Source organism: Rattus norvegicus, chromosome 17 (genome assembly GCF_021556685.1).
Source record: "Rattus norvegicus strain SHRSP/BbbUtx chromosome 17, alternate assembly SHRSP_T2T, whole genome shotgun sequence".
Lineage (NCBI taxonomy): Eukaryota > Metazoa > Chordata > Mammalia > Rodentia > Muridae > Rattus > Rattus norvegicus.
Window position 1 is genome coordinate 93,522,588 of NC_141550.1, and position 19,681 is coordinate 93,542,268.

The 19,681-nt window shown below is 42.8% G+C and overlaps 1 protein-coding gene across 8 annotated transcripts in view; it reads left to right on the plus strand.

Moving 5' to 3' along the window:
- Nucleotides 1-19,681, plus strand: part of Ero1b (endoplasmic reticulum oxidoreductase 1 beta) — a 72,306-nt gene that overhangs the window by 13,563 nt on the left and 39,062 nt on the right. For 4 of the 8 annotated variants that reach the window (XR_015640925.1, XM_087591272.1, XM_087591271.1 and 1 more), the window contains exon 1: nt 14,474-14,780. The exons of 2 other annotated variants lie outside the window; for them this stretch is intronic. Coding sequence is in view for 5 of the 6 variants with exons in the window: in XM_087591272.1 (XP_087447398.1) it covers nt 14,679-14,780 (102 nt within the window). In the remaining variant the exon portion in view is untranslated. 8 annotated transcript variants of the gene reach the window in all.

Below are 19,681 nucleotides of genomic sequence, written 5' to 3' on the forward strand. Positions count from 1 at the left end.
TGGCCCGTTGGAGCTGGAGCCAGCAAACGAGAGAATCGCTTCCACCGCCTTTTACTGAAACTGGCGCTGAGGAGCAAACTCAGATCCTTATACTTGCAGGGCAAGCACTGTACAAACGAAGACACTTTTCCCAGCCCACCTGTCAACATTCTTTTAAACAAGCAGAGAGCCTGTCCTTTCCCAGTAGTCACAACCCAATCTTCTGAGTGGAATTCTATTACGGGGATGTAGATACTGTTTCTTCAATGGTTTCTATACCTGGAACACAGTCTAATTCCCTCCCATATATTTATCCTAACATGGCTTCTCAGTTGCAAATGATGGGAGCACAAAGTTGACAGCAGCCACGATAGGGTATCAAGAGAAGAAAGATGTCAGACCCACTAAGATTCACAGTGGTTCAGAGCAAGAGCTCTGGGGAAAATGCCTCTTTCAGATTCTGATTCCTCCATTTACTCCAAAGCTGCCTAAGCTTAGACAAGTTGCTTAAGCCACCTGTGACATGGGGACAGCAAAATGCTACTATTGTGAAGATTTAATAAGTTAATTCTCAACAATAATAAAAATGCGTTGTTAGCCATTAGATAAAAATATTATTTGGAAGTGCTGGAGAGATGGCTCAGTGGTGAAGAGCACTGGTTGATCTTCCTGAGGACCTGGTTTTGTTTTCCAGCTCCCACTCGGTAGCTCACAGCCATCTATAACTCTGGTTCCGAGGGATCTGATACCCTTTTCTGGCTTTTCTAGACACCAAGCATGCAAGTGGTAAATAGACATACATGTGGGCAAAACACCAATGTACATGAAATTAAATTTAAAAAATTAATCATATTCACATATTCTATAAGGAGGAAATGTTCCTGTTTAGCAAAGAGAAAGACATTCCCTCCAGGACAGTCACCTATTCCAACTCTATATCTTAGTGGAAAGTCAACAGAGAATTAGCTTGTCCTGTTCAATAGAAACCTGCTAGAAGGGTAAAAGGGTAACTCCTAGTCCACAAGAGTAAGGAAGCAGTTGCAGTATGGGAATGTTTGTAGAAATATATTGGAATTGGGGACTAAGAGCCTTGGGATTTCTGCTCTCTCTGATGCTCAGGGAGATTGAGTAATAATCACCATATCGATCCCTGAAATGAGTTGGTGGTGAGCTGCCATGTGGGTGCTGGGCATCCAACCTTAGCCCTCAGGAAGAGCACAGTGCTCTTAGGGGCTGAGACATCTCTCCAGCTGAGGTGAGTATGATTATCTGTATGTACTAAATCGTCAAAAAGAAGTTGTTTGCTCAGTACAATCAAGATATGATCATAAGAATGATAACAAACATGCTTAAAATAAATAACTCCAGGATTTCTTTTTTAAAGATATACCTATTATTGATTATGTGTATGTGTGCACTACCATGTTATCTTTAGACAGTACCAGAAGTTGAACCCAGGATTTTGTGATTCTAGACAAGCACGCTACAAACTGAACCATATCCTTAGCTCTCAGTTTGGGGTTTACTTTTAAATAATATATTTCTAATTATGTGTGTGTGTGTGTGTGTGTGTGTGTGTGGTATGTGTGTGTGAGTGTGTGTGTGTGTGGTGTGTTCCTGTGTGTATGAGTTTGTGTGTGTGTGTGGTGTGTTCCTGTGTGTGTGTGTGTGCCTGTGTGGGGTGTGCGTGTGTGTATGTGTGTGCCTGTGTGTGTGTGTGGTATTTGTGTGTGTGGTGTGTGTGTGTGTGAGTGTGTGTGTGTGTGGTGTGTTCCTGTGTGTATGAGTTTGTGTGTGTGTGGTGTGTGCCTGTGTGTGTGAGTGTGTGTGTATGTGTGTGCCTGTGTGGTGTGTGTGTGTGTGTATGTGTGTGCCTGTGTGTGTGTATTTGTGTGTGTGTATTTGTGTGTGTGTGCCTGTGTGTGGTGTGTATGTGTGTGTGCCTGTGCTGTGCTGTGTGTGTGTGTGAGTGTGTGTGTGGTGTGTATGTGTGTGTGACTGTGTGTGTGGTGTGTATGTGTGTGTGTGCCTGTGCTGTGCTGTGTGTGTGTGAGTGTACGTGTGTGGTGTGTATGTGTGTGTGACTGTGTGTGTGTGGTATGTGTGTGTGTGTGCCTGTGCTGTGTGTGTGTGTGCCCGTGCCCACAGAGGCCAGAAAAGGATTTCCAATCCTCTTGAGCTGGAGTTGCAACAGTTGTGAGTCACCCAGACATGGTGCTGGGATACGAACTTGGATCCTTAGCAAGTACGTTAAGCATTTCTAACTGTGGAGCCATCTCTCCAGCCCCTAACTTTTGGAATTTCTGGCAGTCATTAGCAAGTTTGGTGGTTTTAGCAAGAATCAACTATGTTTTTCCCATTGCTAGAATTTTTATGAGGGTTGCTTTACTCCTTCACTCTGTGTTGACTAGATGAGTCGCTATTCTCAGAGAGACCTGGGAATTGGGCACGTGGAAGCGGGAGACATTTGTCGTGTGCTGGATAACTCTGGGTGACTTTGAGTTAATTATGCGGATGCTTTGCTGTCACTTCACTCTGGGTCCGGCTCAGCAGATACAACTCTCACCAACTTCAGCACTCTTGCTGCCTGGGGCACCAGGAAACTCCTTCACGGTTGCTGCATTCCTTGTCTTCCGTGTATTATTTTAAGCTGTTTTAACTAGGAACCCTGTCCTCCTAAGCCAGGCTGGTTCTGTTATCCTCATTGTCCATAAGGTTATTTTTGTAGCACTGGGTTGCAGGACATTTATGGACCATGGTTTGGAAAGTCCTTGGCAAGAAGTCAATGTTGTCATTCACTAGGTCAACAAATAGTTACTGAGTTACGTCCTCATGTCCAGTGCTGTGCCGTGTGCTGAGGATACAGCAGAGGACAAATCATATGAGTCTCTTTCTTCTCTGTGGAATGACATTCCAGTCAAAAGGAAGGCAATACAAGCAAATCTAAAATTGAAGGACTGTTCTATCTGTGTCCTTAACATGGTAGAAAGAATGAAGGAGCTTTCTAGAGTCCCCATTGATATAAAAAAAGAGATTTAATTGCTTTTATTTCACATGTATGGATGTTTTGCCTGCATGTATATTTGTGCACCACATGCATGTTTGGTGCCCATAGAGCTCACAGAGGGAGTCAGATCCCCTGCAACTGCAGTAACAGATGGTTTTGAGCTGCCATGTGGAGCTGGGAACTGAACCTGGGTCCTCTGAAAGAGTAGCCAGTGCTCTTAATCACTGCCTCCCTGGAATCCCTTTTGTAAGCCAACTAATCCCATTCACCAGGCTTCTCTCAAAGGCATGAGATACAAACACATTACATTAGGGGGACACATAGCATTAAATCTATAGTAGACACTCAGAAGAATACTTGCCATGCTTTGACAACCTGACAAAAGCTAGTCAAGAGAGGAGGGGCTCATTTGACTTAGAGTATGTGAGTATATCCCATCATTGCAGGAAAAGCATGGAGGAAGGCGTGAAATGCAGTGGCCATGTTGTAACCATGGATGAAAAGCACAGTGCAATGAGTGATAATATTCATCATGCATTCTTCTTTTTTTTGATTTTAGAATTATCTTTATTCGATAATTTCATGTAAGTATAGAAATGCCAAATCACCTGCACAATCACACGATATCCCCAAACCTTTCCCTATACTCATGTTCTTTCCTTTTCTTGACTTTAATAATTACCAATGTATAAAATATTGACTTTTGGTCTTAGCATTGTATAGAAAACAACTGCACTGTCCTCATGAGTCAATGCTTATGCCATGGCTGGGAGACAGCATTTTACTACATGCCTCCATGATTTTATTAATCTGTTTTAAAATTCATACCTTGTTAGTGATAGTATCACCTCACTGTTGCACATTTAGTCTATTTTTTTTAATTTAGAGAATACTTTATTAGTTTTTGTAATCAAACCCACGTATATAAGACCTTACATATTTAATACAGTGTGTTACCCCTGTACAAATGGAAAAAACTTAAGTTCAACATTTCTAGACCAATATGGCTGTTAATTTCTGTACAGTGCCAACTCAACACAGTAAACGGGGATACTTTTTTTGAAAGTTGACAGCACAGGTAAAGTTTCAAAAAATTCAAATTATATATCTGTATATATATATTTATATTTATATAAAAAGACCAATAATAGCAGTGTGTTATGCATCAACAGCAGCAACAGCTTTTCCAGGTTCTGCAGTCATCTGAACAAAACTGTAGAGACATCAAGCACACTCCATTAAAAAAAAAAGTAAAAAAACAAAACCCGAGAAAACAGCACAGTTCTGTTACTCTTGTGGTACCTGGCACCATTTTTTTTTTAAATTAGCTTCTCAATCATCATCTGGAAAGAAAACATTCTGAGCAACATCATTAAAAACAGCTCTGATAAAGCACGGTCACTACTACGTATCATAAAGCAGGTACAAGCTATTTTACATCCACAGAGGTATGATACAGTACTGTCCTACATGTATAATACTAGAGGATACAATTTAAAAGGCATTATTTGAGACTTGATTCTACTTTTCCAGCAGAGGGCCCAAAGAATGGTGTGACACAGCTTTGTAAAGAAACATACTCTAGACAGGATTTCCTTTCACTAGTGGCACACTTCTAAGGATTCATTCTCTCCATGAATGTCAGCTAAAACCGTTATTAAAAAAATGAAATATCCCTAGAACAAAACCGTATAACCACCGGATTCACATGAAGATGACCTAGTGGAGACAAGCTGGACCTCACCTTACCAACAAGCTATCAAATCTGTTATGTTTAAACAGTGAGATCTCCAAGGAAGGAGATGCCAAGTAGTGCTTCAAAGCTTCGGACCACAATCAAACACAGCATCCTTTTCAACAGAAGCAGAAGCTCATCTGAATATGCTCATGGATGCTGACATCAACATTTAATCATTTCCTCACTCATCCAGGAAGAGGGGGAGATCAGTTACTACTGTACTTTATTGTGTTCAACCAAATCACCATGTTACAAAAATAGCAAGCTGCCATAATAAAAAATAAGGCTCCTCTATCCAGCACCAGATAGCATCATTTTATTTTCAAGCCTAGAAATTGCACACTTGTATATAAACCACTCGAAGATGAGGATTGAGAGTTCATCTTGGTGGATTTTTCCTTTGATGAATATGAAGTGTCCTTCCTTATCTTTTTTGATGACTTTTAATTGAAAATTGATTTTATTTGATATTAGAATGGCTACTCCAGCTTGCTTCTTCTGACCATTTGCTTGGAAAGTTGTTTTCCAGCCTTTCACTCTGAGGTAGTGTCTGTCTTTGTCTCTGAGGTGTGTTTCCTGTAGGCAGCAGAATGCAGGGTCCTCGTTGCGTATCCAGTTTGTTAATCTATTTCTTTTTATTGGGGAGTTGAGGCCATTGATGTTGAGAGATATTAAGGAATAGTGATTATTGCTTCCCGTTATATTCATATTTGGATGTGAGGTTATGTTTGTGTGCTTTCACTCTCTTCGTTTTGTTGCCAAGACGATTAGTTTCTTGCTTCTTCTAGGGTATAGCTTGCCTCCTTATGTTGGGCTTTACCATTTATTATCCTTTGTAGTGCTGGATTTGTAGAAAGATATTGTGTAAATTTGGTTTTGTCATGGAATATCTTGGTTTCTCCATCAATGTTAATTGAGAGTTTTGCTGGGTACAGTAATCTGGGCTGGCATTTGTGTTCCCTTAGGGTCTGTATGAGATCAGTCCAGGATCTTCTGGCCTTCATAGTTTCTGGCGAAAAGTCTGGTGTGATTCTGATAGGTCTGCCTTTATATGTTACTTGACCTTTTTCCCTTACTGCTTTTAATATTCTTTCTTTATTTTGTGCGTTTGGTGTTTTGACAATTATGTGACGGGAGGTGTTTCTTTTCTGGTCCAATCTATTTGGAGTTCTGTAGGCTTCTTGTATGTCTATGGGTATCTCTTTTTTTAGGTTAGGGAAGTTTTCTTCTATGATTTTGTTGAAGATATTTACTGGTCCTTTGAGCTGGGAGTCTTCACTCTCTTCTATACCTATTATCCTTAGGTTTGATCTTCTCATTGAGTCCTGGATTTCCTGTATGTTTTGGACCAGCAGCTTTTTCCGCTTTACATTATCTTTGACAGTTGAGTCAATGATTTCTATGGAATCTTCTGCTCCTGAGGTTCTCTCTTCCATCTCCTGTATTCTGTTGGTGAAGCTCGTATCTACAGCTCCTTGTCTTTTCTTTTGATTTTCTATGTCCAGGGTTGTTTCCATGTGTTCTTTCTTGATTGCTTCTATTTCCATTTTTAATTCCTTCAACTGTTTGATTGTGTTTTCCTGGAATTCTTTCAGGGATTTTTGCGATTCCTCTCTGTAGGCTTCTACTTGTTCTCTAAGGGAGTTCTTTATGTCTTTCTTGAAGTCCTCCAGCATCATGATCAAATATGATTTTGAAACTAGATCTTGCTTTTCTGGTGTGTTTGGATATTCCGTGTTTGCTTTGGTGGGAGAATTGGGCTCCGATGATGCCATGTAGTCTTGGTTTCTGTTGCTTGGGTTCCTGCGCTTGCCTCTCGCCATCAGATTATCTCTAGTGTTACTTTGTTCTGCTATTTCTGACAGTGGCTAGACTGTCCTATAAGCCTGTGTGACAGGAGTGCTGTAGACCTGTTTTCCTGTTTTCTTTCAGCCAGTTATGGGGACAGAGTGTTCTGCTTTCGGGCATGTAGTTTTTCCTCTCTACAGGTCTTCAGCTGTTCCTGTGGGCCTGTGTCTTGAGTTCACCAGGCAGGTTTCTTGCAGGGGAAAAGTTGGTCCTACCTGTGGTTCCAAGGCTCAAGTTTGCTCGTGGGGTACTGCCCAAGTCCTCTCCGCAGCGGCAGCAACTGGGAAGATCTGTGCCGCTCTTTCCGGGAGCCTCCGTGCACCAGGGTTCCAGATGACGTTTGGTGTTTTCCTCTGGCGTCTGGATGTGCACAGAGTGCAGTCTCTTCTGGTTTCCCAGGCGTGTCTGCCTCTCTGAAGGTTTAGCTCTCCCTCCCACGGGATTTGGGTGCAGAGAACTGTTTATCCGGTCTGTTTCCTTCAGGTTCCGGCGGTGTCTCAGGCGCAGGGATCCTGCCGCTCCTGGGCCCTCCCCTACGGGAACCCAGAGGCCTTATACAGTTGCCTCTTGGGCCAGGGATGTGGGCAGGGGTGGGCAGTGTTGGTGGTCTCCTCCGCTCTGCAGCCTCAGGAGTGCCCACCTGATCAGGCGGTGAGGTCTCTCTCCCACGGGGTTTGGGAGCAGAGAGCTGCTGCGGGCTGGGATCCGCGGGTGTGGGACTTCCGGTAAACACAGGAAGTGCCCGGTCCTAGAGGAATTTTGCCTCTGTGTGTCCTGAGTTCTCCAGGCAGGTTTCTTGCAGGGGAAAAGTTGGTCCTACCTGCGGTTCCAAGGCTCAAGTTTGCTCGTGGGGTACTGCCTAAGTCCTCTCCGCGTCGGCAGCAACCGGGAAGATCTGCGCCGCTCTTTCCGGGAGCCTCTGTGCACCAGGGTTCCAGATGGCGTTTGGTGTTTTCCTCTGGCGTCTGGATGTGCACAGAGTGCAGTCTCTTCTGGTTTCCCAGGCGTGTCCGCCTCTCTGAAGGTTTAGCTCTCCCTCCCACGGGATTTGGGTGCAGAGAACTGTTTATCCGGTCTGTTTCCTTCAGGTTCCGGCGGTGTCTCAGGCGCAGGGGTCCTGCCGCTCCTGGGCCCTCCCCTACGGGAACCCAGAGGCCTTATACAGTTGCCTCTTGGGCCAGGGATGTGGGCAGGGGTGGGCAGTGTTGGTGGTCTCCTCCGCTCTGCAGCCTCAGGAGTGCCCACCTGATCAGGCGGTGAGGTCTCTCTCCCACGGGGTTTCGGAGCAGAGAGCTGCTGCGGGCCGGGATCCGCGGGTGTCCCATTCTTCTTTCATTCAGTTGAGGACCCCGGGTCATGGGATAATGCTGTCCATAGTTATGTTTGGTCTTCCTACTTCAGTTAACCCATCCTAGAAACTCCCACACAGGCATCCCCTGAGACTTGTCTCCAAGGTGCTTCTAGACATTAACTGTCCCAAGGTGGGAGGTAGAAATTGGCATAAGAAGGATTCTAGTTTTGTTTTGTTTTGTTTGTTTGTTTGTTTGTTTGTTTCATTTATTTAACTGTCCTCATACCCATCGCATTATAGATTACTGGCAAGCCTGGTGGTGCAAGCCTGTAATCCCAGCTACTTGGAAGCCTGAGCAGGAAGATCAGAAGTTTAAGCCTAGCCTGGGCTATCATGTGGGTTCAGGCCCAGCCTGAACAACTTAATGAAGCCATATCTCAAAATAGAAAGTAAAAAGAGGCCTTGGGGTATATAGTTCAGCATCAGATCACTTGCCTATCATGGGTGAAAGCCTAACTTCAATCCCAAGTGTTACAAAGAAAATAAAAGATTATATATTTCTTTTAAGCATGGTAACATACTGAATCCGTCACACAAAAGGTTTTATTCAAGTTGCACAAACCTGTAAATGCCTTTAGGAAAAGCAAGGCTTCTCAACAGATTCAAGACTATCAGTTTTAATGCTATTCAGTGACCACACTTGACCAGTGCAGCTGGGTAAATACCAAGACACACAAGGAACACTTGAGAAGCAAGAACAGTGAAAACAGAGCCATACATCAGCCAAGCTCTTTGGTTTTCGTTTCTTTTAATCCCAATTCATTGAAAAAGAAAAGGCGAAGAAATCCCCTCAGTTAAAATCCAGAGATGTGATCACCAAGCAAAAAGTCCCCTGTAAATAAGTCACAGATGGAGATCCTATTAAAAGAAAAAGGAAAAAGAAAAAACCCACCCTTGCGGTCATTTATTGACACACCAGGACTATCAACACAGTTGTTTAAACACACCAGATTGCCACCCTGTAGGCTCATTAGTCACAATTTAGCTTGCTATCAAGAGAAAATGACTGGAGTTACTAAGTTTCCACTCCATCACCTTGACTTTTATTTAGGGCCATTAGTAGAAGTTATCCGTGCCAGAAAGCCATCAAAGAAACGAAGTGCACTTGAAGACACCTAGGAAATGTATGTACATTGTGCCACTTTGTTAAACGTAAGTCTCTTTGTTATGGTTATCCTCCTGAGGCAGTTTCTAAGTCTTTGCTAACAGCAGTAACAGACCTTTCAAGTAGTGTGTGAGGCAACAAAAAGGAAGTTAGTTTTATAACATAAAGGCCTCACTTGCACATGTGGATCTAAAACATTTTAATAGGACTCATTCTCCTTTACTGCTACTTGCCCTCTGTTCACCCTGGTCACCCGTTTCCCTGGAGGGAAACTGTTAAGCTCAACAGTTGAGAGCACTGGCTATTCTTCCAGAGGACCTCTTCCAGAGGATCCAATTTCCAGCACCCACAGGCCAGTTAACCACTCTGTTCCAGGGGATCTGAAGCCCTCTTCTGGTCACCTTGGCCACTGTACACCTATGTGGTACCCATGTGGTTTCCAGGAATGATTCCAGCAGTGTGGCAATCTGTTATTCCCTGTCTTTTTTTTTTCTCTGCTCACTTCTTAATGAAATTGTCTATTTCATTTTACTTTATTTTCCAGGAACATTCTTTTCCAGAATAAAGCTGCTAACCAGCCTTCCACAGGAAACATTCAGGGGCCGTGTATCCTAGAAAGTTGTAACATAAATAAAGACAGTGAACAACACTAATTATGGGCTGGAGAGATGGCTCAGTGGTTAAGAGCACTGACTGCTCTTCCAGAGGTCCTGAGTTCAAATCTCAGCAACCACATGGTAAATAAAATAAATAAATATTTAAAAGAAAGAAAAAAGATGTTTAAAAAATACTAATTACTAATCAACAAATGTATATTTATTACTGTTCATAGGGATTGAGACAACACTCAAAAGATAGGTCTGCCTCAAACTTTATAGTCTAGATAGAGTATAATACACAGACAGAGGAAAAGTGAATTCTAACTCAGATCCGAAGATTATCAGAGTTGTGGGTAGGACAGCCTAGCATTTGGGTAAGTACAGGAATGAGATGATTAATGATCAGCCATCTTACAGAGGTAGGGAGGGTATGTGGAATAGGAAGAAGAGAAAAAGAAAGTGAAGACAACTACTCAGATTTGAAAGCAGAACGGTGAACCTGAAGAAATGACCTCTCTGATCTTGTGCATATATTTGTGACTATAGTTGCAGTGTGAGTATTAAATCTCTCTCTCTCTTTCTGTGTGTGTGTGTGTGTGTGTGTGTGTGTGTGTGTGTGTGTGTGTGTGTGTGTAGGCCAGAGACTGACATGAAGTGCTCTCTTCAATTACTCTCCAGCTTAAATTTTTTGAGATTCTGCTAGTCTGACTGGCCAGGATGCTCTCAGGGATCTACCTGTCTCTATCTCCCAGTACTGAGATAACAAATGCACTGTCAGCATTTCTGGATTTTATGGCAAACGCTTTGCCAGCTGAGCCATCTCCCTTAACCCCCAACCCCCATGAAGAGTGAATCTGAAAGCCAGACATTGTGACAGAGGTCTGGGATCCCAGCTACTCAGAAGCTAAGGAAGGAGGCCTGTCTGCACAACTTAGCAAGATAAAACAAACAAAAAAGGGCTGGAGAGATGGCTCAGTGGTTAAGTGCCATTGACACCATCCTTTCCAGAAGGTGAAACATACTCAGTTCACCCATGCTCAGTTCCCTTGGGCTCCTTTGAGAGTTACAGGAAATGAGATCATGCCTCATCATCTGTCATAATTTGGATATAAAAATGTCCCCAGAGGCTCCTGTATTTGAATCCTTGGTCAGATGGTAGCACTGTTTTGGAAGTTTGTGAGCCCTTTAGAAGAGGGACCTGGCTTGAGGAAATTGGTTTTTGGTGTGTGGGGGGGTTGAGGGGGAGGGGTGTATGTGGTGAGTGTGTATATATGTGTGGTATGTGGTATGGTATGTGGTGTGGTATATGGGTGTTTGTGGTAATAGTATATTTGTGGTACCTGTGTGTTGTGTGTGTGTGCATGTATGTGGTGTGTGGTGTCTGTATTGTGTGTGTGTGCATATGTGTGTGGTGTGTGGTGTCTGTGTATTGTGTATGTGTGTGTGATGTTATGTATGGTGTGTCTGTGGTGTGTGGTGTTGTGTAGTGTGTGCATATGTGTGTGTGGTGTGTAGTATCTGTGTGTCTGGTGTGTGGTGTTTGTGTGTTGTGTGTGTAGTAGTGCATGTGTGTGTGTGGCATTATGTGTGTCATGTGTGTGTGCATGTGTGTGTATGGTGTGTGGTGTCTGTGTATTGTGTATGTGTGTGGCATTATGTGTGGTGTGTGTGCATGTGTGTGTAGTGTGTGGTATATGCAGGTAGGTGGGTGCCTTGAGGTTTAAAGCCTGACTTGTTTTGTTTCCTACTATACGGAGATGTGAGCCTCATGCTCCAACTGCTACAGATTAGAGTCTGTTTCCATGCTTCTGTGTATCTTCCTGTCCTGTAACAGACTCACCTGTTTCCCCTTAAGTTGCTTCTTGTTGGGATTTGGTCACAGCAATGAGAAAAGTAACAGATCATCTGTACTGACTGTTTCTCCCCAGAGAACATTGATCTGTCCCAACCACATCAATGAGTAATCATCACTGTTTGCCTTGAAGGACTTGTACTAATTGACAAAATTGGTCCTCACTCTTCCCAGAACTGATCTGGGAGGCTCATAATTTTTTTCCACTGGAAGGAAAATAATTTTCCTGTTCCTTAGTTCCAGAAAATTAGGCTTGTCTAAGCCAGGTGGTTTGTAAATAATAAATTATGTTATCTGCAAAAACATACTACAGCTTTATTTGGTTGGCTTGTGTCCTGATGGGGATACTTTTCTGTGAACCAACAGACCAGGACATCTGTGACAATTTAATGAATGTACGAATGCAAGCCAAGGTAAGGAAAAGTGAATTTAAAGCCAGGCCTGGTGGCAGACCTGTGATTCTAGCTACTCAGAAGGCTTGGGGTAGGAACATGGAAATTTCATGGCCTCTGTAGGCAACTTAGCAAGATTTAAAATAAGGGATTTGGAGAGGTGGCTCAGTGGTTAAGAACACTTGCTGGTCTTCAGAAGGGCCCAGTTCTGTTCCAATCATACAACAGAGTTTGATGGGAGGATAGAAGATGAAAAATAACTGAAAACCACAAGTCAGTCCAAAAGACCAGCCAGTGGTCCATACTTTTGGTCCCTGAGTCACAGCCCAATGGACTCACTTTTCAGAAGCTGTAAGTGGTAAAGCCTTGTTCAGTCCCACAAGCTGTCAGTTCTCCTACCTACTACTAGTTTTCCTACCTACTACTAGTTTTCCTATTGTTTTTAAATCTAGCTGGATCTGGATTTTTCTTGCCATGAGGGGAATGTGGTGTGGCCTTCCAGTTTCAACTTCCAAATCCAGCACTAGGACAGAAAGTCTGAAGTAAGGAGCATAAATGAGGATCATGGGTATCATTATAAAGGCAATGCCTGCTCTTATTAGGAATAAACAGCAAGGCTAAAACAGAGGACAGCAGCTTATTCGTCAATTAACCATCTCCTCACACTGCTCATTACAACTGCTAAGACAGATCACAGCACAGGTCAATGTGAATAACCCGCGGTACCTTTCTTTTTCATGAAAAATACCCATGTCTGATTTAACTCACCAAGAGAGAAAAAATTGTTTCCAAACATTGAGAGTCAAGTTTCTGAGCTAAAACAAATGCTGTGTGCCATTATAATCTTTGTATCATTATAATCTTTGTAAACTTGTTTTCCTTCTACCAAGTGAAAAGCTAATGGAAAAGCTTATGTTTTTCTTCCCTGATAGACCCTGAAGTGCTCTGAATGGCAGGCATGGGTTCTGCCTTTGATATCAGATATTAAAAACTTGAGATTTAAAAATAGGGCAGTTTATAACTAAAAAAAAAATATGGCCATGTTCCATCATGTATATGTCATCAGGGCCAATTGCAACACAAAGGGGCGGGAGGAAAGTCCCTTGCTTATCCAAAGCACAGAGAAATGAGTGTAGAAAGGCAGCTGTGAGAAGCAAGTCACAGTTTTGTGTTGGCTGTGTAGGTAAGAAAGACCTGGGTCAAAGTGGAGGCAGCAGAAATGTGGAGGAGAAAAGAGAATTGGTGTCATGGGAAGATGACCTGTGGAGTTCTAGGACTTTGGACTTGGTTTATTGTTCTGCTGTCAGTCTTGAAATTCTTCACACTTCCTCTGGACTCATTTTTGGCTGTCCCTACAGATTATGCAGTGGGTCTAGATGGAATCATAGATGTTAATGTTCTCATGTTACTAGAGAGGCCAACAGAGACTTTGAAGATGTGACTAAGGATTTTGAGATAAGGAAGTTGCCTGGATTATCTGGGTGAGCCCCATACGATCACAGGTCTTTATATGTAGGGATACAAGAGCGATAGGGTCAGAAAGCACATGACAACAGAAACTGGTTATGCCACTGTGTCATGTGAGGTCCTGAGTCTAGGAATTCCATTGGCCCTAGACTGGGAAAAAGCAAGGAAACATTGTTCTCTAGAATATTCCAAATGAATGCAGTCCTGCGACTTCATTTTAGTTTTCTGGCTTCCAGAATGTAAGATAATACACTGGGTTTGTTTTTAATCACCACCCTTGTGGTCATTTGTTACAACAACAATGACAAATTGATATCCACTACTGAATGTTAAGTTTCCTATAACTCAGGAATATCAATAAAGTTAACGGTTACCATTTATTGATCACTTACTTGCTAGGGACTACAAAAGCCTATGTACATAATCTTACATAATACCAGAATAATATTTGAGGTGTAATTAAGACCACAAAAGCACCTAGAATGTGTTGAATTTGGAATAGTCCATGTCCTTTTAAGCTTTTCTGTGTGTTTATACTGATTCTTCTTTTTCACTGTATAGATTTGGGTTTTTCTTCATGCTTTAAGGTGTATTTTCTGGTGTTGGTAGAGGAGACGCCAAATGATGATACTCGGGGCATGTGACATGAAGGTGGTGCTGAAGCCTTCTCAACAAGATGCCAGGTGGTTTTAGGTAGCTGCAGAGGTGAGAAAAAGACAAAGAAAGCTCTTGGTATAGCAAGTGAAAGAATTTGAGTGGTGAGGAAATCCTGGCTCCAGGAGGCCAAGCGGTGACAAGTAGCTATTGGCATAGTGCCTGAAGACCTGCGGGGGTGGGGGGACGGAGCCTTGTTTCTCAGAGCTACCAAACACAGATTCCACTACCTCAGGCCAATCCCTAAAACGGTACCGGCTCTCCCGCCCGCTCCTGGGTGTTTTGGAGCCCTCGTGGTCCCGCCTCATTGGCCGCCGTGGAGCCCCGCCTCAGAGAGGCAGAGCGACCTCCGAGCCTGTAGTTCTCCATTTTCGAGACCTTCCCGCTGTGGGGGGGCCCCAAGGGGCTACAGGAACTACAACTCCCAGAAGGCATTGCGCAGGGGCGTGGCCATAACTGAGGACTCCGGGGGCGGGGCCTCATGGGATGAAGCGGGGGCGCGCAGCACTGGTACATCAGTCGCTACTGCTTGGAAAGGTAGAGTGTTCCCTACCTGAAACCGGCGCTTGGATCCCGGGTCCAGGAGGTTCCCGGCTCTCGGGCACTGCCTCCTGCCATCGTCGTCTCGGCGGCCAGCCGTTCCCCAGCCCCGAGCAACCGAGGCGACTGCAGCGGCCGAGGTCACCATGAGCCCGGGGTTTCTCCGGGCCGTTGCTGGGCAGGGGGCGGCGGCCGCGGTGCAACTGCTTGTCACCCTTGGCTTCCTCTCAAGTCTCGTCAAGACCCAGGTAAGCCCGAGGGACCAGAGGCAGGGAACAGGCCGCGCCGGCGTTGCTGAGAGGCCAAGGTGCAGGTGCGAGTGGCCAGCAAGGGACTGAGAACCGCACCGGGTAGTGCGGGAAACGTCTGTAAAGCACGGCGGGCACGGGGACGCGACAAGCATGGTGGTGGTTTACGGAAGAGGATGATGGTAACAGCCTTAGCTAACGGCTTTATCATTGTGGTGGTGACACTGGTCTTGAGAAAGACATAGTAGTGATGGTGTTGGGGACACAAACCTCTGACACCCTTCCCTCGGAAGATGACAGGGAGGCAGGCCCTCCACCCTCTTCCTGGACTAGAGGGGACAGCACTTTACTTCCTTGAACTTGTACTCTAGAGATAGCTACGCTTTACCCGCTTTATAATTACCCACCTGTCTTATGTACGCAAAGTGGCAAGCCCGGTGAGCCCAGTTATGACATTGGAGGGCCTAGGCCCCTACTGCGGGCCTCTAAGTCTATAGTGAAGCTTGCTGGCTGGAGAGTCCGTTAGACTTTGAGATTGCCTTGGTTAGGCGTGTATTACTGGAGTGTTTTCACTACATGCTAGAAAGCCAAGGCACAGCTTCTTACCTTGAAAAGAGGTGGGTTTGCTGCTTTTTGTAGCGAGGAAGATTTGAACAGGTTGCCAGATGCTGCTATATCTTGTCTGCACCTGCTGCAAAGTGTTAGCTCGAAGAGCCAAAAACGAAGAAAAACAAGTGTCTCAGATGGCTTGATAATGAGGGGCATGCAGTTTGAAGCAATTAACGCTCATTGCTAAGAAAAAAAAATGATGGCAACTATGAGCGTAACCGTGTAAACATGTTTTTCTGACTCTGTTCATGGCGATATGGTGCCCAGCACTAAATCCTAGAGTTCATAAATATTCTGTTTGTGTCCATGTGTGAGTACTCTTTAAATAAATGATTTGATAAAAATAAACAGCTGGGAGCAATGGCATACACCTGTAGTCTCAGCACTCAGGAATTAAGCAGAAAAATAAAAAAAACAGGATTGCTGCTGGTTGGACGATGGTCTACATATTGAGTTTCTGGGTTAACCAGGACAGCATAGCAAGACCCTCTCTCAAACAACTAAACAGCGAACCAATCATAGAAAAGAAGGAAGAAAGGGAAAGAAACCATTTGTTAAATATGGAGACTGTCTGACTCCCTTCTGTGTATTCTCAGTCCATCTGGAACTGAGTAAGGAATCAGCATTTTAAACAAGTAAGTATCTGTAATGCAATTGCTCTTTCCTCTGCATTTTAGCCTGACTTGGAAAACACCATGATAGAATTCTGGGTATATGTATCAGAAAAAAATAAATTTTCTGGGCAATAGCAAAATTACTTTGTAGTTGCTAATTTGAGTGTTTGGTCTGAGTGGAACTTACATTTAGAACTTTTTAATAAAGTCTGATTTCTCGTTTTCTTGCTTGATGTATGTCATATATTAATTGTATACTTTTTTTGTATCACCAGTCTAGAAGCTTCACTTAAGGTTTCTCCAGCTACCAATAAGCACATGTAATTAGTGGTTTATAATGTACCTGTAATTCTATTTCTTATATCCAAATTTTAAAACTAAAAAAGTAAAACTAAGTAGAGAAGTTCCTCTACTTCTCATAAAACTAAATATTTGTGCATTTTAAAGTAACACTCTGCCAGTCTACAAAAGTGTATTTGTGGGGCTGGGGATTTAGCTCAGTGGTTAGAGTGCTTACCTAGGAAGCGCAAGGCCCTGGGTTCAGTCCCCAGCTCCGAAAAAAAGAACCAAAAAAAAAAAAAAAAAGTGTATTTGTTTCCAGTGATGCTTTCTAATACAGTTTTTTTTTTTTTCGGGCCTTGCGCTTGCTAGGTAAGCGTCTAATACAGTTTTGATGACATTTTTAGATAACACTTTAACCTGTAATATGTTTAATTATATATTACCTCATTTTATTTGGTACATATCATATATAAGGCTGTGGTGGTAAGTGAAGTTCAGAGAGCGTAATTGACTGGTTAACTAACATAAACTGGGGCCCTAATGTAGCCCTTTCTGTTCTACATAGCATTAACAAATCAGCAGACTTGCTTCAGTGTACAGAAAAGCAGAGACCAGAAAATCAGAAAGTGGAACTAAGACAGATAGTTCCTCTACTTCTCATGTATCCTAAATTTGGAGAAAAAGAGTAAAAGTAAAAGGAAAGATTGGAATTTTTGAAAAATACCTCTGTTCATAAGAAATCAAAGTCATTTAAGGAAATAGGTACTTTGCCTTCTCTATTGAAAGCAGGAAAATATTTTTGACTATGTGAAAGGATGTTCATTTGTATATTTGATGCCCCATTTTCTTATGAATGAAATGCAAATATATTTCACGGCATGCTAACATACACTTTTCCTGTAAAAGGATATTCCTGTCAGATATATTTGAAATCCTTTAAAAATGCTCTTCTCAGGTGGCATGAAATCAAGGAACACACTAAACGGAGGTCAGAAATGTGGGACTCATAGTGCCTAACTATTCCATTACCAGGAGGATTTGTTTCTTTTTTCTTTTTGAAATTTTTTAATTAGATATATTTCTTTATTTACATTTCAAATGTTATTTCCTTTCCTGGTTTCCTGTCCATAAGCCCCTATCCCTTCCCTGTCCCCCATACGGGTGTTCCCCCCAACCCACCCCTCTTACCACCCTCCCCCCGACATTGCCCTGCACTGGGGGTCCAACCTTGGCAGGACCAAGGGCTTCCCCTTCCACTGGTGCCCCAACAAGGCTATTCTCTGCTACATATGCAGCTGGAGCCCTGTTCAGTCCATGTATAGTCTTTTGGTGGTGGTTTAGTCCCCAGAAGCTCTGGTTGGTTGGCATTGTGGTTATGGGGTTGCAAACCCCTTCAGCTCTTTCAATCCTTCCTCTAATTCCCCCAAAGGGGGTCCTGTTCTCAGTTCAGTGGTTTGGTGCTAGCATTTGCCTCTGTATTTGACATGCTCTGGATGTATCTCTCAGGAGAGATCTATATCCGGTTCCTTTCAGCATGCACTTTTTAGTTTCATCCATCTTATCTAGTTTTGGTGGAGAGGGGCAGGCTCTGAATGTCTGTTCCTTCAGTCTCTGGTCTAAACTTTGAATTTGTTTCTTTTAATCCCAAAGACCAAGCTTCTAGTCTCACAGCTTCATGGGGGTAGAACTGGCAAGAAATAACACCAGTGTCTTCCCTAAAATGAGAAAATCATAAGAGACCCACCAGAAAGCCTGGACTCCAGAGAGCTTCATTGTTGGTGTAAAAGTGAATGAAAAATGAGTCCCATTTTGAGGAAAAGAACAAAGAAGTTGCTAGAAGAAGGGGGTGAAAACTCCATTGAGAATATGTGACTGTGAGCAGCCCTTGAAGGCCCTTTCAGGATTCGTTTGTATCATTTGTGTTAAAATAAGCTTCGGCTAGAAGTGGAATTCACAGCAAGCCTGGGTTACCAGAGAAAGCAAATACCCATTCCTCCTAGAGGAGTGTATTTTCAACTTAAGGACTTAAGATTTTTCAGAGATAGTGTTCAGTGAAATAAACAGCTAGGAGTGTGCCAAAAGAAAGTAATCATAAGGGCTGGAGAGATGGCTCAGCCGTTAAAGGCTAGGCTCACAACCAAATATATAAGAAAGTAATCATAAACCACAAGGCAGTAGGGTACCATGAACAGATGCAAATAGTCTCTGGCTTATGATGGTTGGATTTTTTTCTAATTACACAGGTTAAAAAATTGTATTAGCTTATAGAAACTATTTCATATTTTGATATATTTTTTCTGTTATACAAGTTATATACTTTGAATGCTAGGAAGGCTCAGTGAGCAACAGTTCACCATCAGCTATGCCAACACAAGGGTAAATACCTTGTACTCCACAGATTGTCTCTTGAGTTTCTGACCTATGTTGTATGGTAGGTTATGTGTCTCAACTACATTTCCATTTGATGTGTTTGTTTTAGTGGACTTATTGGGAATAATTTTTCACAGAAAGTTAAGGAACACCTATAGTGGAAACAGTAGAAACTTAGGTTCTGAAATTTTTAGGTAGGTAATTTAATATCAGTTATAGTGTACTTAAGAAAAGCATAGAAGTATTTCAAAAAGCTAAAAGAATGGCCAAAAGATTAAAAATAATGAAATTGATTTTTTTTTTAGAATTGTGGTTACTTTATTGATTACTATAGTCTCATAAAAATGCTTAGTATAGAGGGGTTGGGGATTTATCTCAGTGGTAGAGCGCTTGCCTAGCAAGCGCAAGGCCCTGGGTTCGGTCCCCAGCTCCGAAAAAAAGAAAAAAAAATGCTTAGTAGACACAATGAGTAAATGATAAAGAGATGTTATCCTAGATATTGACAGTGCTTATCTCAAAGAGATGACCTTATAAAAGTTTTAATTTGTGTTCTCTCTTATCAATGTTATCTGAGTTTTCTAAAATACAGATCTATTTCAGGTTGAATATTCCTTATCTGAAATCCTTGGAGCTCTAAAGCACTTGAGATTTGGAAGTTTGGAATTTTTTAATATTTGTATAGACTTTACTACTTGAACATCCCTAACTCAAATCTGAACTGTTTCTTTTTTTAATTTTTTATTAGATATATTTTACTAATTTACTTACATTTCAAATGTTATTCCCCTTCCCAGTTTCCTGTCTATAAGTCCCCATCCCCTCCGTTCCCCCTCCCCCTCCCCCATGCAGGTATTCCCCCATACATCCTCCTTACTGCCCCCCCCATATTCCCCTGCACTGGGGGTCCAGCCTTGGCAGAACCAAGGGCTTCCCCTTCCACTGGAGCCCAACAAGGCTATTCTGTGCTACATATGCAGTTGGAGCCCTGTTCAGTCCATGTATAGTCTTTCAGTAGTGGTTTAGTCC